Source organism: Phalacrocorax aristotelis, chromosome 10 (genome assembly GCF_949628215.1).
Source record: "Phalacrocorax aristotelis chromosome 10, bGulAri2.1, whole genome shotgun sequence".
In the NCBI taxonomy this organism is placed as follows: Eukaryota; Metazoa; Chordata; class Aves; order Suliformes; family Phalacrocoracidae; genus Phalacrocorax; species Phalacrocorax aristotelis.
In genome coordinates this window covers 24,201,622-24,217,866 of record NC_134285.1, presented here as the reverse complement: position 1 = coordinate 24,217,866, position 16,245 = coordinate 24,201,622, and the positions used below count along the sequence as shown (strand labels likewise).

The 16,245-nt window shown below is 55.5% G+C and overlaps 1 protein-coding gene across 1 annotated transcript in view; it reads left to right on the top strand.

Annotated features, from left to right (window-relative positions):
• Window positions 1-15,710, top strand: part of NTN3 (netrin 3) — a 31,183-nt gene extending 15,473 nt beyond the window's left edge. The window contains exons 3-7 of the mRNA XM_075105881.1: window positions 1,573-1,761; window positions 7,874-8,023; window positions 8,918-8,971; window positions 14,804-14,878; window positions 15,152-15,710. Coding sequence (XP_074961982.1) covers window positions 1,573-1,761; window positions 7,874-8,023; window positions 8,918-8,971; window positions 14,804-14,878; window positions 15,152-15,480 — 797 coding nt within the window. The 3' untranslated portion in view covers window positions 15,481-15,710. The remainder of the gene's footprint in view (window positions 1-1,572; window positions 1,762-7,873; window positions 8,024-8,917; window positions 8,972-14,803; window positions 14,879-15,151) is intronic.
• Window positions 15,711-16,245: the final 535 nt, after the last annotated feature.

Genomic DNA, 16,245 nt, shown 5'->3' with positions numbered 1-16,245 from the left:
CCTAGCCCCATGTCAGAATTTGCCTCAAAAACCCCTATTTTTTCACCAGCACAAGAGAAAAAAATGAGCTCAAAAGGCACAAGCCCCCACAGGCACCTACCGCCACGCCAGAGTGTTATTTTGATGCCTGCCATGTGATTTTTACACTAATCTCATAACGCAGGGGAGCTCTAGGGAGAGCTGAGGTTTGAGCGAGTGGTGCCAGCAGCACGGAGGCTGGCACCAACCTTTTGCTCAACTCACTTAAGCCTCCAAAAAGGCTCTTTTTTAGGGTTGGGGTTTGCTCCGGCTTTCTTCCCCCAGTGTCTCCGAGGCCTGAGCAGCAAGGCAGGCGAGGGAGTGTTTGATCTGCGCGGGCTGAAGCTCCCACCGGCACTGCTGGCCAGGGGGGAGGCAACTTCACACGACCGCCAAGCCAGGCCTAAGCAGTTAAATCTGGGCTGACACGTTAATGAATTTCACAGTACGCCTGGAAAAACTCTCACCCAACCTCAATTTACTGACACAGGGAGGGGGCTGGGGCTGGGGGAGGAGGGCGCCACATTTTGCCGAAGGAAATCTTGTTCCCATTATCTTTTTGCGAGAGTGTTAAACAGGAACGGGCATTGCTTTGCCTTTTTATCTCACACACGTGGAATCGGGCGGGGGGGGGGGGGGCCGCATGTTTCCTGTGACTAATGAAAAACCAGTGCGCGCGTGTGTTTGCAAGAGCATGCATGTGTGTGCACACGTGCATGCATCTATGCATGCATATTCGTGCATGTATATGAATGCGCATGCTTACATATGTGAGCGTGTATCTTTGGGTGCATGTTTGTGCACACGTGCGTGTGCACATGAAACAGTATGAAGATATTTCTGTGCATGTCTGTGTGCACGTGCATGCTTGTGTGCACGTGTAACGGTATATGGATATTTAGGTGCATGTTTGTGTTCATGCATGCTCACATGTACATGTCTGTGTGCACATAAGCTTGTGTCTGTGCTTGCGCACATTTGTGTGCGCGCATGTGTGCATGTGCACACGTGGGTTGCTACGTGGGCTTCTTTGTGTGTGTACATATGCACGTAGGGTAGAGCCTTAAATATAAGGAGTCTGGGGGCTCTGATGCTGAGGATGGCACCCTGTGAGGCAGCACCCTGTGGCACAAAGCGGGTGGTCCTGCTGAAAGGCCGGCCAGGCTCTGTCACCAGAACCGGCTGCTGAGGAAGGGGCAGGGGGGATGGCGGGGCTGCAGGTGCCCAGCTAGCACTGCCAGACCCCCTGGCTGCACCCCTCCATCCCACACTTGTCTGCTTCAGCTGAGTGGTGCCCCAGCCCTACACATGCCCTTTCTCCTCCACCCTGACCCCCCAGCACCAGCCCTCTGCGGCAGCAGATAGATACTGCACATCTGGACGTCACATTGGGGCCGGCTGTGCCGTGCTGTGCCGTGCCCTGCCCATCCCACTCCCCCAGCACAGGCAGCCCTGGCCGCCAGCAGCAGTGGAGGGCGCCAAGGTGACACCAGCCCACCCAGGGGTGCTCCCAGGTTTCGCCTCCAGCCCCCACCCTCTCCACTTCCTTTGCAGCCTGCAACTGCAACCTGCATGCCCGGCGCTGCCGCTTCAACATGGAGCTATACAAGCTCTCAGGCAGGAAGAGTGGCGGCGTCTGCCTCAACTGCCGGCACAACACCGCAGGGCGGCACTGCCACTACTGCAAGGAGGGCTTCTACCGGGACCTCAGCAAGTCCATCACAGACCGCAAGGCCTGCAGAGGTAAGCTGGGGGGGGTCTCTGTGCGGGCAGCATGGGTGATATGATCTCTCCTGGTCTCCTTGCTCTTCCATCTCATCCCTGGGACATCCCTCTGCTTGGCACCCAGCTGCTCCCTCCAGCAGCTGCAGGTCACCTCCAGCCTCCATCGCCCTGGTCACCTCTGCCACCCCAAGGACACCAGGCAGGGACGTTGCTTTGAGCCTAGCACCTCCTCAAGGGACGGGGAGGATGACGGGCAGGGAGCAAGCAGGCTTCCAGGAGCCTGGTCCATCCCGGGCCACAGTTACAGTTTCCGCAGCTGGTGTTTGGAGAGATGCTGGGCAAGTTGCCAGAGAAGGCACATGACTAAATGTGCTGGAAACCCATCTCTGACACTGACGTTGTCTGGGCCTTGGACACGTTTGGAAGTGTTCAAGCTACTTCACAAAATGACCTGCAGTGGCTTCCCTGCCTTAGAGGGCTTGGAGGTGCTGACGGAGGTTTCCACCTCCCTCATGGGCTGCGGTGCAGGACCCCACGGCATGAGTTTCAGCTATAGGGTGGCTCTTGGGACTTGATTTTGGGGGGATGTTGAGCACAATGGCTCCTGGTGCTTGCAGGCAGGGTGGCTTGTCCCTGAGCTGGCCAGGAGCCACACAAGCTCCAAGCCGTTGCTCTGCATCTTGACCTCACAAGGTTGCCAGCCTGTGCCAAATGTCATGGGACCTGCACCTCTCCTCTGCCTCCTCTAGCTCCTGGCCAAGCCCCTCTGGATTCTCTTATTTCTCCCTGCTCAGCCCCCTCTGTGGAGCCTTTTTCCTTTGTGAAGCCTCAAAACAATAGTTTCACCACAGAAGTTGAGATAAGAAAACACCTTGCCCGCCCCCAAGGACTGGCGGGATCCAGGCTGAAATGCTGGAGTGGGCAGGAGGTTGGCCATCGCTGCTCTGAGGCTGCGAATTCACCCCTGACTCCCCTTTCTTCCAGCTTAGATTGCAACTACGTCCCGGAAGGGAGTGCAGCATCCCTCTCTGGTGCATTGAGCAGCCACATAGTCATTGAGCACCGTCGCTGCTGCGTGGACATGATGCTAGCATGTTTAGGTAGGGCCTACAGGAACTGCTGAAGCTGGTTTTAGACCATTAATGTTGTGGCCACAGACCCGAACTGAAGGATTTGGCTTTTGGTGTTCCCCTCTTGGGTGTATTAGTGTTGTTTATAGATATGTCTCATTTGGGTCCAGGATGTAAGAGGTAAAATCCCTCCGTTGCCCATGCTGTGTGAGCCGCCCATGCCTCTCCCCATCCTTGTTTCCACAGGAGCAGATAAAAGGATGGAGCAAAGGGAGAAATTTCCCAGTTTGACCAACGCCGCAGCGGCAGTGGGAGTGCAGCTGAGCAGGTGCTGGCAGAGGGAGCCCTGCCTGCAGCCACCTCATTAGTGAATGGAGAGCTAATAATTTTTAATAACCTGAGCAGCTGTCTTGACAAGTCCCACCCCGGCAGCCCATGACCCCAGGGGACCACATGCTGCTTCCCAGTGCCATGGCCTTGGCCAAGCCATGTCACAGCTGGTCCCACCCCGGCAGCAGCAAGGGCTCATGCCAGGTGGCAGCCAGGTCCCAAAGCCGTGCCAGGTGCCAGCATCCTTGGGGTGACACTGGGAGGCTCTGGGAGAGAAGAAGAGGAGGAGCAGGAGGCAGGACAAGACATGCATCCTGAAGGTCTACAGCACAGCATCTTGGGTTGTGTCCCGTTTCTGGGAGGGGTACTGGCTCTGACTGAGGCCAGGGAGAGATGGCAGCACTGCCCAGCTCCTGCTGCAGCACTGCCAGACTGGGGCAGCTTCAGCAAAATTCCCTTTTCAGTGAGGATTTTCCTTGAGTGCTGGGGCTCACAGACAGCCCCAGCTCACCTCAACTGGCACGGGGGCTCCTCTGGAGGTGATGGGGTGGGTAAGAGCATCCTGGTGCTCAGGAGCTGGTGGGATGGGGCGAAGGTGGATGCCGCTGTCAGGAGAAACACCAGTAAGCGGTGCCTGGGCTGCAGCTGAGCAGAGGAGTGGGATGCTATGGCAGGTCCTGCCTTGCAGACAGACCTCCCTCCGCTGCCTGTCCCCATGCCAAACCTCGGGCAGGTCTCTGCCAGCCTGGTCTGGGGGTGCCGCTTCCGGAGGGCTGGCAGGGTTTGCCCATGGTTTGGAAATGCTGCAAAAGTTCAGCCCAGCCAGATGAACATGTGCACAAGGGCCATCCCCTGCTACGGTGCATATGTTGAGGAGGATCTGGCAGTAAAGGCAGCACCCTGGGTCTTGGGAGCCGGTTCCTGGCTTTGCCTCAGGGAACCAAGTTAATAATAAAATCCCTGATGCTTCTGCTTCTTTGGCTGCCCCTCATTTAGTAAAGCAGGGAGCGTTTCCACCCCTTTCTTGTACTCATCCAGTGGTAGATCCATTGGGATTGGGAGCTCCTTGGAGCAGGGCCAGCACCTGGGAGCCTGCCTGCCCAGTGCCATGAATGGGAGCTGGTGCTGCCAGAGAGATATATAAATACGTGGAGACATGAAAAAACAGTTTGGGCTTGGTTTTTTGAAAGATATGTCCTGTACCTGCAGCTCAGATACCTACACTCCTGTAAGAAAAAAGAAATGAAAAAACAAGGCTCCTGACAGCAGGTCTTAAAAGCAGGTGTGGAGCAAGCTGCGGTGAACTGACATCTGCAGCTTTGAACGAAGGTCTTTGCACCTACAGCAGCACTGGGCCAGGGCAGAGCTGAGCATCCCAGCAAAGGCAGATTTTGCAGGTGCTAGGAATGAAGCTCGGTTCACATTCAGGAGCAGAAATACTAGACCAGAGGCCAGGAGCTATTACAGTTTATTTAAAGAAACCCCAGAGCATGTTACTAAATAACTGTCCAACCACAGTTCTTCTCTGCTGGGATGCAACATCTTTGAAATAGGCACAAAAATATCAACTGCAGATTGCACAAGCCCACATCTCCTGCTGGCAACCGAGTGGAGCCGTCGGCCACCAGCTGTCAAGCGGAGAGGGGAGCTCTTCCCTCCAGCTGCAAGATGGAAAAGCTGGGAGGGTGGAAAAGGCAGAACAACCTACAGGATTAATTCAATAGTGGTAACTGAAAAGTCAAATAAAGAATGGCTGTGCATTAATCCCTGTAATTTAAACAAAGCTGTAAACTGTGAGCTTTCTCCAATGAAAACTGGTGAAGCAGTAGCAGCTAAACCTTAAGACGCAAAAATACCCTCAATATTAGGTGCAAGACATGCTTTCTGGCAAGCACAGCTCAATGAGTTAAGCTCCAAGCTAGTGACTTAATCCACTATTCAAACACCATGGGCCAGATCCTGGCAACCAGCAGGGCTGCGAGCGACAGGGCTTGGTGTGTGGGCAGTGGTCATGAAGCTGTGCTGTGCCCCCGGCACCTGCATTCCCTGGTGCCGGGATGGGGTCCCGTGGCCAGCCCTCCTCTGTGGGTCATGTCAGGGTGAGGAGGGATGGAGATCCTCCAGCTGGAGTGGTGGTATATGGCCATGCTGGGATGTGGGACTGGTTGGGTTAAGCACTGAGTGCTGCCTGGGTTGCTCTTCCCATTGGGTTAGGAAGGAGCAATGGATTTTCATGGTCTGCAGGAAATCCCACCATGGCAAGGCGAGGGGCCAGAGGGTGGTCTGGCAGAGACCAAGCTCATCTCCTGACGACACCTATCTGTTGCAGACATAAGATGGGCAAAATTGCCTTAAATGCTGATCCAGGTAAAACATCAAGAATCATTGAAAGCCTACTTCCACAACATGAAGTGGGATCTACTTAGATGAATTGGATCCTGGCTGTGCTGAGATTTATGTCCATCCTTAGACTTTACACCAGGAATACACCTCTGGGGCCCATGGGATTATCCACAATGTGTGAAGTTAAGCACCTGTATAAATTTTTGCTGGAAGCGTGCCTTTGACCATAAAGTTTTTAGGGCATGGACTCTCTGTTGCTGTGCGTGCAGAGCAGGAGTGATGGCTGCAGGGACCTCTGAGCTCTCCGTGCATGGTTATGTCTCTCAGATGGGTGGGTTTTTGGCACAGCTTGTGCTGAGCCACTCTAGGGTGGGTTGGACTTTGCTGGCTGGAGATGGGCACTGTGGCCCTGGGACCACTCTGAACACCAGTGGTGGGGTGAGCACCCCTCATTCAGGGCATCACCAGGGTGCTGCTGGTGGTACCGTGCTGCCCTTTCCAGCATGGGTGGTGATGAGGATGAGTTTTGCTTTGTGCCCAGCTCCACTAACAGAAACCCAAGCCTTTGCTAGAGGAAAAGAGACAAAGCAATGGATGGTTTCCAAGAGGTGTACCTGCCAGCTTGGCAAAGGCAGCTGCTTCCTCCAAGTGCCGCAGGATCCACCCAAGCCCAGAAGAGTCCTGTGGAATAGGCATAGGGAGACCATCAAAATGGATCTGAAGCAGCTGAAATGTCCCGGAGCATGGTGGTTCAAGAGAGGGCAGTAAGCCCGACGTCCTTCTCCAGGTGAAGCAGCAGTGCTGTTCCCATGGGTCATGCGAGGCTGGCCAAGCACTGGACCATCACTGCCAGCTTTGCTCCTCACAGTCCAGGGCTGGACCATCCAGTGATCTCAGAACCTTTGGGGGTCCCCAATGACCTGATGGTGGGTGTTTGCAGGAGAGCTGGGAAAGCCTGGCTCACTGGGGAGAGCCAGCCACCCTGGCAGGAGACAAGCCTGTTGTGGCTGAAGAAAGACCCCATGTTTCCAACAGCCCTACGTCATGCCAAGACTCCCTCGCTCACTGCCATTTGTTATCGCAGCTGAGCCCCCAAAATATCCTTGTCAGAGAGACGCCCACTTCCAGTCCCAGCCAAGATCTGATAAGGGTGAAGCATCTGGTCCCCATTAGAGGCTGCTCATTCTGGTTTCTGGCCATGCGGGAGGGGGCTTGAGGAGCAGCGCCATCGTGCTCCCACCAGTCCCATCTGGTGAAAATTAGGGAAATGATAACATCAGGGGCTGCAGGGACAGGCAGGGGGGGATGTTTTTATTTTTCTTTGGAATCACGTTCAACTCTTACACTGATGGAGGCTGAGATAACCTCCTCTAGCTTGTAGCCAGTCCAGCCCTGGGCAGGCAGATGGGAAGGTCCTCTCCTGAGTGAGTATTTCCTTCCTGCACCGCTCCTCACAGGCAACCCCTGGTGGGTCTGTCGTCCATTGTTGTGTGATGGAGAGTCACTTCAGGTCTGTCCTGGTGATGGAGACCCAATTTCTACCCGTCTCAGGTGTGGCTTTTCCTCTGGGGCGTCTGTGATGGAAAGCCATGGGGACATCCTTTGGCTGGGGTCTCCAGGAGGCAGGATGGGCGTTGAGGCTCATAAACTTGGGAGGCATCAAGAAGATCCACTCCAGACCATCCTAAAACCAAAACAAGGCCAAAGTTTGTGTTAAAACTCGGAGCTGGTTCAGCTCCATGGACTGGAAAGCTCAGAGGTGGGGGAGCAAGTGGGAGAGAATGCCTTTTACTGCTGCGACAGGAGCATTGCCTGTGGGCTGAGGTGGGAAAGAGCAGACCTGGGCATGTATCTGTCTGCCTTCTGTCCCTGCAGTGCCCTCAGTCCTACCCTGGCATGAAGGTTTGCATGGCCCCTTGTGAGCCCTGCTCCCTTTGCTTGCATAGGACAAAGCTGGCAGCAGGCATGGGGCTGCCCATGGAAATCCCTCCTCCTGCCTGCACACATGCCAGGCTGTCCCCAGAGCAGCTGCCTGCAAAGTGGGCAGGAAGAAACTGTTCTACTGGTGTCCAGACTTCAAATCACAGCTGCAGGTGCCTGTGTGAGCTATGGCGTCTCCAGGGGCTCATTCTAAGCGTCTCCATCAGCAGAGGCTGTACCCTGGCCAAGCCCTTTGTCCACTCACCCTCCTGCCCATGCTCTTCACAGTACATGTGGGGCCATGATCTGGACCCATAGGTCTTGGCTGTGTCAACCCCAGTGGCTGCTTTCCACCAGCACACTAGAAAGACCCGTCTCCGCCGCTCCAGGGGTGGCACTTTGGCTCCAGTTTGGGATTTGCATTGTGCACCACCTCTCATGTAACCTTTTCTCTCTCTCCCACTAAGCCTGTGACTGCCACCCTGTTGGTGCAGCTGGCAAGACCTGCAACCAGACAACGGGGCAGTGCCCATGCAAGGACGGCGTGACTGGCCTCACCTGCAACCGCTGTGCCAAGGGCTACCAGCAGAGCCGCTCACCAGTGGCCCCCTGCATCAGTAAGTGCTGCTGCACCCTGCCCCACATTCAGGGACCTCCACTGGTGCCAGGGGATGCCCTCCTTGGGCTGGCTTGTGGTGGGTGGGAGGTTGAGCCAAGGGGCTGCCCCTCCACATGGTTGTGCTCCAAGAGGTGGTCAAGACAGGATGGTTGGGTCACCTTCTGGGGGCATCCATGCTTTGCTCCTCTACCCCAGGAGCCTCTGAAAGACCGCTTGGGTTAGTGCTTCCAGCTGGCTGAAACAGCTCTGCTGGGACTTGTCTTCAGCTGCAGCGAGGTGCCTTCCTCACCCAGCTGAGCCCTGAGCACGGTCAGGCCTGGGGCAAGGCCAGATCCTGTGGTCAGTGTAAAACCATGTATATTGTTGTAGTGAGTCTGAATGTGGCCCAAGCAGTAGAGGAACAACTTGCTGCTCTACAGCATCTGCTGGTGCTGCTGGAGTGGTGGCAGTGGGGGTGAGCTGATGGGGCTCCCTCTGTTGTTCCCTAGATTTGGGGTTAGGACAGGGTTTCCCCCCAGTTTTGTTGCCAGAAGTCCTGAGAAAATGTTGTCTTTGCCTACACTTATCCCTGTGCTGTGCAGTGTGGAGCACACTCAAATCATTCTTCTGTCCATCCCTGGAGCATACGTCCTCTGCAGCAGTGACTTATGGCTCTTGGGGGTTGTAGCATCTCAGCCTGTCCCTGTTTACTGAGCTCATTTTGGGCATCTCCAGGCCTATTTAATGGCCTGTGATATTTAGGTCAGACTCATCCCATCCATCTTCCTTAGTGAGCTGCCGAGTTGACCCACAAAATCCTCTCTGCACCCTGCTTGCAGAGGGCTTTTGTCCAGGTGTGACCCGCAGAACTGGGGACCCCTTTCCTTCAGACATTTCTTCCTTTCTCTTCCAGAGATCCCTGCCATCAACCCCACGTCCTTGATCACCAGCACAGAGGCACCTGCAGGTAAGTGCTCCACCGCCCCACCCTGCCCAGAGACATCCCATCCTACTTCCCCTCTCCCCACCACACCAGGGAGAAGGTCTGAGCCCGACAAACCCTTTGGCAAAAAGATTAATGGTGAAAAATTTTGTTGAACAATTTTGGTGAAAAAAAAGACTGTGATTTGAAATCCTGTGTATTTCTGGAAGGGGACCAACAAAGCTTGGCAGGACTTTCTTGGGGAAAAGGTTTTTCCATCTCCTCCAAGGAGGAATGCAGGGATGCAGCCTGCCAGGGCCTTGCCACACCTCAGCAGGTTATGGCAAGGGTTGTGGTGTATGGCACCTATGGCTCAGTGGGTGCCTGGGGGCTGGCATTATTTAGTCTCCTTTTACAGTGCCAGTGCAAGAGGTTTCTCCTTAGTGCCTTTTACCTCCACAGGACCTTGGCTCTCTGAGCAGCACCGGAGTAGTGGGGGTACAGCAGGCTGCCAGCTGCAGGCAGGCTCAGAAGCCCCTGTGCCAGGGCATGGGCTGCCAGGTCTTCCCTGGGACATGGATGACATGGGGCTTGCTCCATCCAGGTCTGGAGGAGTGAAGTGTCTGGGTCTGAGCTGCTTGTCCTGGTTCTGTGGGCTGATGGGACCATGGAGTGATAGGACCATGGGAAGATCGATGTCATTGCTGCTGTCACCCAGCAGGAGAGGGTGGCAGCTCTGGTGGCAGGCTGCAGGCTTTGCACAAGCAAGGGAGGCATATCTGCTGCTGTCCTTAGTGCTCCTCAAGAGCTGCCCTGGCTTGCCCAGGCTGAAGCAGCAAGGATCACATCTCCACACATGCTGCAGGTTTGCTCATGCTCTTGCAGAGGCTTGGCTGGGGCTGGGCACTGGTGGGTGCATGGAAGCTGCCTGCACGGGTAGGTTAGGGTCCCTCTTCCAGCCTGGCCATAGCTGCCAGGGCCCCACCAAGGCGCCCTCAGCTCTCACCCTGAGACAGGACATGCCAATAGCACCACACAGTGGTGTGCTGGCCTCCGGACCCTATGACACCGCCACCATGCTCAGCCCTCCCTGGCGCTGCAGAATGTGGCCTGGCAGATGCCATGGCAGACACGTAAAGCAGCCACTTTGCATCTATTCCCTGACTGCCCTTCTTCCATCAGCCAGGCTCTGCCATCTCATCTGTCTTCCTGGCATCTCTGTGCCCTACATGGTGGTCACCAGTGATGGGAGCGGATGGGCTATGATGATGCCAGGCCAGATTTTCAGAGGCATGCATGGCAGTGCATCAGAGGAGGCTGTAGCAGGGCTTTTGTCTCCCCTCTCCACTTCCACAGTCCCATCAGCACCCTACTGTGGCAGTTCCTGGCCATTCCACTGTCTATCCCTCTGTACGGATTCCAAGCCAGGTCGAGGGGGAGAATCTAGGGAAAGAAGGAGCCTTTTTCCTCCTTGGGCCACCCTTCACCCTGCAGTCCCCAAGACCTTGGTCTTCTCCCACATGCTAGTGTGGGGGAATAGACATCCTGCACCATCCTCTACTCCATCCCATGGCATGTGGTCCTGGGAAGAGAGCAGGGGCACTTCCAGCTCCCCATGCCCATATTTGATGAGGAGGAGCTTCCCTGTGCCCTGTTTGGAGTATGTCCATCCTGTGGGAGCCTACACGCTCCTTAGAGACCCAGTGCCCTGTGTGCATCCTTCTCCCCAGCTCTCCTTCCCACAACCACCCCACCTTGGGGGTGGAAAATGCCAACAGCCCCTTCCCTGGCTGGTGCATGTCTGTGATGTGCTCCTAAGCCTTTTGGGAACATCTTCCAGCGTGGCCCCTGCAGCTGCATACATGCATTTGGTGGCCATAGGAGGGGGACAGGAACAAGGGGTGCTGAAGGTGCAGAGTTATGGAAGGAGTGAAGTGTGTGGATGGGGATGGAGGGGTGAGATGTGTAGGAGGAGGCTGGTAGCTTGGCTCCTTATGGAGCAGTGCTGGCCCCTGTACACATGCAGATCACATGTACTGATGCAGAGACTGGGAGTGCTGCACAGCCCAGCGCCAGCCCAGCACCCATAGGCATGTTTCAGCCTTCCTGGACCAGCTCCACAGAGGCTCCAGAAAACAGGAGGTGTTATCAGGACATGAGTTGAGCTGCCCTGCATGGCTCTGGCAGAGGTTTTGCTCTATGCTGTGGCAATGGAGGAGAGCCGGTTCTTGGTGGAATGCACGTCTTACACGATAGGATGACCATCAAAGCTGAGCTGTCTGTGACAGTAACACTGCTGGGGAGACTGTGTGGGACAGGACAGACCACCACCACCTCTACTCCTGCCTGCCCTGCTTGCCCTGCCTGTCCTGCCTGCTGCGAGGGAGGGGGCTGGGAAGACCAGGCTTTGTGAAAAGGATAAAAAGGGAAGGGGAAACGGGGATTTGGATGGTTTTATTGCAAACAGAGTGACACATGAAGCAGAGTTAATCAAGCTGACTCTCCTCCAATGCTTTATAAATAGGAACAGTCTTAGAGTGATGTCTGATATTTTGAGCTGCATAAAAATAAATGGCACTCACTGGAGACCCGGGTGTTTACTTTGTTTTAGCAGAGCAGGTCTGCCTTAAACTGCCTCTAGTTTTATCTGTGGGTTTGTTGTTTTAAGATTTCTGGCTTCTAGCTTGAATATCTTTAATGCAAAGGAGTGTGCCTCTGCCCAGAGTCTGTGCCAGGGGAGTGGGGGACCTGGCTGGGGTCCTGCTGCACCCTTTGCTGGAGGCAGGATCAGAGATGGGGTAGGTGATCCTGCCTTGCCTGGTTCTCCCTGGGGCAGCCTGTCTCCAGCGTGCTTGTGCCGCAGGCAGGGCTGGCAACAGTGGTGCACCCTGTCTGCTGCCTGCACCCTGCCCCACTGCCCGCACCCTGACGCCCCTCTGCCTGCATCCCTCTGCCCGCATCCCTCTGCCCCATGAGCCCCCAGGGTCCCCCATGAGGCGGGCACTCCCCAAGGGTGCTTTCAGCCCCGCAATGCCCTACCATCCTCCCACCCCAGGCAGCCTCTGAGCCCCTTCTCCCCCCATTTCCCCACCTCCCTCCCTGCCTCTGGCAGAAGGTGCCAGACTGCAGGTACAGGGGGACATTGTTTGAAATCGCTGTGCTCAGGTGCTGGGATTACCCCCTCTCCTCGTCCTCCTCCCTGCTGGGGTCCTGTCCTGGGGTGCACCCAGGCTTTTCACTGACATTGCCATCCTCTGCATCACTCTTCCCAGCTTCGTCCTGCCTTTCCGACCCTCCAGAGCCTTTGGGGTCCGGCTTTGATCTCTCTGCCGAAGTGGCCAACTGGCTTGGCAGTGAAACGTCCTGGGTCCACTTCTTGTAATTTTTATTATTATTATCTTAAAATATTTTCCACTTAGTGGGGAAAAAAAAACCAACCCAACTTGTTCCCCGTTAGCAGAATTAACAAAACTCATGGCGTGCAAAACAGGGCTTTAAAAGAATTCAAAGTCAGCAGTAAAAGGTTTGCAGCCATAACACCTAATTAAGTTACATCTCTCTTAAAACAAAATATTCCTTCTTTCTTTCGGGGTGAGGAGAAGTAAAGCAGATGTGTAAAGTTGCCTCCTCTCACACATGCTCTCCCCGCAGAGACAGGGGGTGTCCGCACTGGGCTCGCAGGTCTCCATCCACCTACTCCCGCATCTGTGCGGCATTGCCCATTGCTTGCCCAGCTCCGTCCATCCCTTGTGCATGCTGGCTCCCCACCACCAGCAGCCAAGATGTTGCCCATGCATGGGGTGCTGCTGCCTGCACCATGGGCCAGTGCCAGACTGGCAGCAGCCGGCAGCAGTTCAGTGGGCACATGCCTGCAGCAGCTGTATCCCCCAGTGTCTGTGGAGGGTCCTGTGGGGTGAAGGGGCTGAGAGCACCCCCGGGACACAAACAGGACGGAGGTGTGGCACAGGGTGGGAGCTCCCTTTTGGAGTCCCCTTCACGTAGCAGGAAAAACGGAGCAGTATGTCAGGGACAGGCCTGTAACATGTCCCAGCGGATGCAGTGGTGTCTGAGAGGGGGCTTTAGCATGTCCAAGAGGATGCAGCTGGGTCCAGGATGGGGTTATAGTGTATCCCAGGGGATGTAATGGTGTCTGGGGTGAGGCTATAGCTTATCCCATTGGATACAGCAATGTCCAGGATGAGGCTGTAGCACATCCCATGGATGCAGTGGATGGGGGTACCTTTGGTGCCACAGCCGAGTGCTTCAGTGCACTCAGCAGCCACCCCACAATGGGGGGTCCTGCACCCCCTCTGAAGCCACCACTGCTGTCCCAGGTCATGCAGCAGGACTGGGGCAGCTCTGCCAGCCCAGGCAGAGGGGCAGCACAGCAGCATGGCAGGGGGGTGGCCTGAGCTGAGAATTGGGGCTCACCCCCCTCTGCCAAGAATTAGCTTCATGCTGCACCGCTTCTGTCAATAACAAATTTGGAACAGGTGTCACAAAGTCCCAGATAAAAAGGAGTTGCGCAGGAAGGAGAGCAGCAGAGCCCAAGGCAAGTTTGCGCTCCTGGGCTTCTTTCTTTCCTCTTTCTCCTCCTCCCCTTGGCACAGGACACTCTTATTCCCCTGTCTTCCCCAGACGTTTGCCTCTATCCCTAGTGATCTCTGTGGCAACCCACAAACAAAGACAACTTCAGGGACTGCTGCTTGTGTCCTGGGACACAGGGCCAAGCCAGAGAGAGAACCTGCAAGAGGGAGAGAAAAGAAGAAAGATGGGCTTAGAAAAAACATGCCATTTGGAAAGAGACAAATTGAGATGTTCAAAGGAAGATGGCAGGGAGAAAGAAAGGAGAACAGGGCTGCTTCGGGCAATTGTTGGGATCAAAGCCTTTGGGGAGATGGAAAGAGGCATTCCGTGCCCTCCCTCTGTTTGAGATGCAAATCTGGGGTCTTTAGAAATGCACAGAAAAAAAGCCTCCTTGAGGACATGAACCTCTCCGGAGAGCTGGGGGACAGCAGGGAGGGATGCTGCATGGGGTGGAGGACAGCCTGGTGGCCTCCCTGGCTGTGCTGGAGCAGCCTGAGCAGGGGACACTCAGACAGCAGGAGCAACCTAGTGGAGCAGAGCTGCTTCCTTCACCCGCCAGCTTCCCCTGGCCTGAGTCCCCTTCCCAACTTTTGGGACACTGGTCTCTGGAGATGCTGCCCCATGAGGATGATTCCCACTACCCTGGCCCATAAGGGCTGAGTCACCCCTGAGGATTACAACACATTTGGTCTGGGGTCAGTTCTTCCCTTGGGTCTCCTCCCTGCAGGGCCTATGGTGGGGTTGGTGCTGAGTCCTCTCTCCCCCGTGTCACCCAGGTTTGCAGGGCCACAGCTGTTCTGGTTGACTGTCTTTGGCCATGGTTCTTACCTGCTCTCCCTGGTGGCCACCACCACCTTGTCTGCATTTCTCACATCCATCTCCTTCTGCGCCTGGGAGGAGGTTCCCCAGGCTCCCTCCACCACCCCTCTGCTGATTTATCCTGCAGGACACTGTCACCATCAGCACAGGAGGGGACACAGCCTGCCTGATGGGCCCAAAGCCACCTGGTTTCTCTTCCCAGCTGATGTGGTGTCAGTGTTCATGTCGGGGCTTGAGCCCCCAGCCCCTGTGAGCTGCCAGGGGGCAGCTGGGTTCGCCAGAACCCTATCCCCAGCAGCAGCCCAGGCCCTGGCTCAGGAGCCTTCTGGAGGGCGTGGGGATGTGGAGTACCCACCACCCTCTGCCACACCGGGTCTTGCTGCTGTCCCTTCCACCCCTTCACTTGTGGTTGGATGGGACCCCATGTGCTTCAAGCCCCTTGGTGCTCAACCCTCTGTTCTTAATCTGCAGACTGTGACTCCTACTGCAAGCCAGCCAAGGGCAACTACAAGATTAACATGAAGAAGTACTGCAAGAAGGACTACGGTAAGGACCTCCTCCCTGCCTGGGCCATGTTGTTTTTGCTGCAGATGCAGCCAAGGGCTGGCCAAAGGCTGGCCATGGGTGGGAGAGATGCAGATGCCCCAGGGCATGGGGAGCACCCAGCGCAGAGAGGGGTCCCCAAATCAGCCCTTCCAAAGGTATGATGAATGAGGCAGGTGGGGCTGCGGGGGACAGCCAGTTCCCATAACCAAGGCTTCCTTTGGGGAGCAAGCTAAAGCATCCCCTGTTACCACGCCTCCCCCTCTTTTCCCTCAGTGGTCCAGGTGAACATCCTGGAAATGGAGACAGTGGCGAACTGGGCCAAGTTCACCATCAACATCCTCTCTGTCTACAAGTGCCGCGATGAGCGGGTGAAGCGTGGTGACAACTTCTTGTGGATCCATCTGAAAGACCTATCCTGCAAGTGCCCCAAGATCCAGATCAGCAAGAAGTATTTGGTCATGGGGATCAGTGAAAACTCCACTGACCGGCCGGGACTGATGGCTGACAAGAACAGTCTGGTCATCCAGTGGCGGGACGCCTGGACACGTCGCCTTCGGAAACTGCAGCGGCGGGAGAAGAAGGGGAAGTGCGTGAAGCCCTGAGAGGAGGGGTTTCCACCCATCCCACCCCATGCTCAGCCCCAGCCCGGCTGTGTGCTGCCAGACTGCACCCAGAGACTCTGTACATATATAGTGTGAATGGACTCGTCTGTCTATAGTGTATATTTTGGCAATGGTTTCTCTTTGTGTGTGCGTGTGCACACATGGGTGTGCGTGTGGGTCTTTTTCTCTATGTGTGTATTAAAAATAACACAGTAATGACAAACCTTTAATGAGGAGCAAAGCAGAGCAGGATCCTGTGGGTGCCTGTCGCCTGAAGGAGCTTGAAGGGGATTGGTGCCTTGCTCCGGCCATGCTGTTTGTAGCACTTGTTTCCTGGGCTTTTCCCTTTAACAAAGTCTTCCTCTGTCCGGTGTTGGTCTGAGTTGACAGATCTCCCTTCTCCAGTGTCCAGGGCCTGCCTCTTCCTCGCTCTCTGAAAATGCACTGCTGTTAGACCTCTCTCTGCCCTTCTTCTTGCCCAGTAGGAACAGGAGGTCAGAGTCTTCTGTCCTTCATCCCAATGTGCATATGGGCAGGCTGAGAGGAAAATGTCCAATGCTGCAGAGGGACCAGTCCCAGGAGCTCCACCCAGAAGAACAAATGAACTTTTGCAAGGCTTGATTCTCTGGTAACCTCAGGTTTACATGGTCCGGCGCTGCCACCTGGGACAGGACCCATGCAATGCTGCAGTGCTGAGGGGAGGAGTCAGGCCCCGGCAGCAGGTTAGTGGCAGGGCTGTGTCTATCAGGGAGAAAGGGACAGACT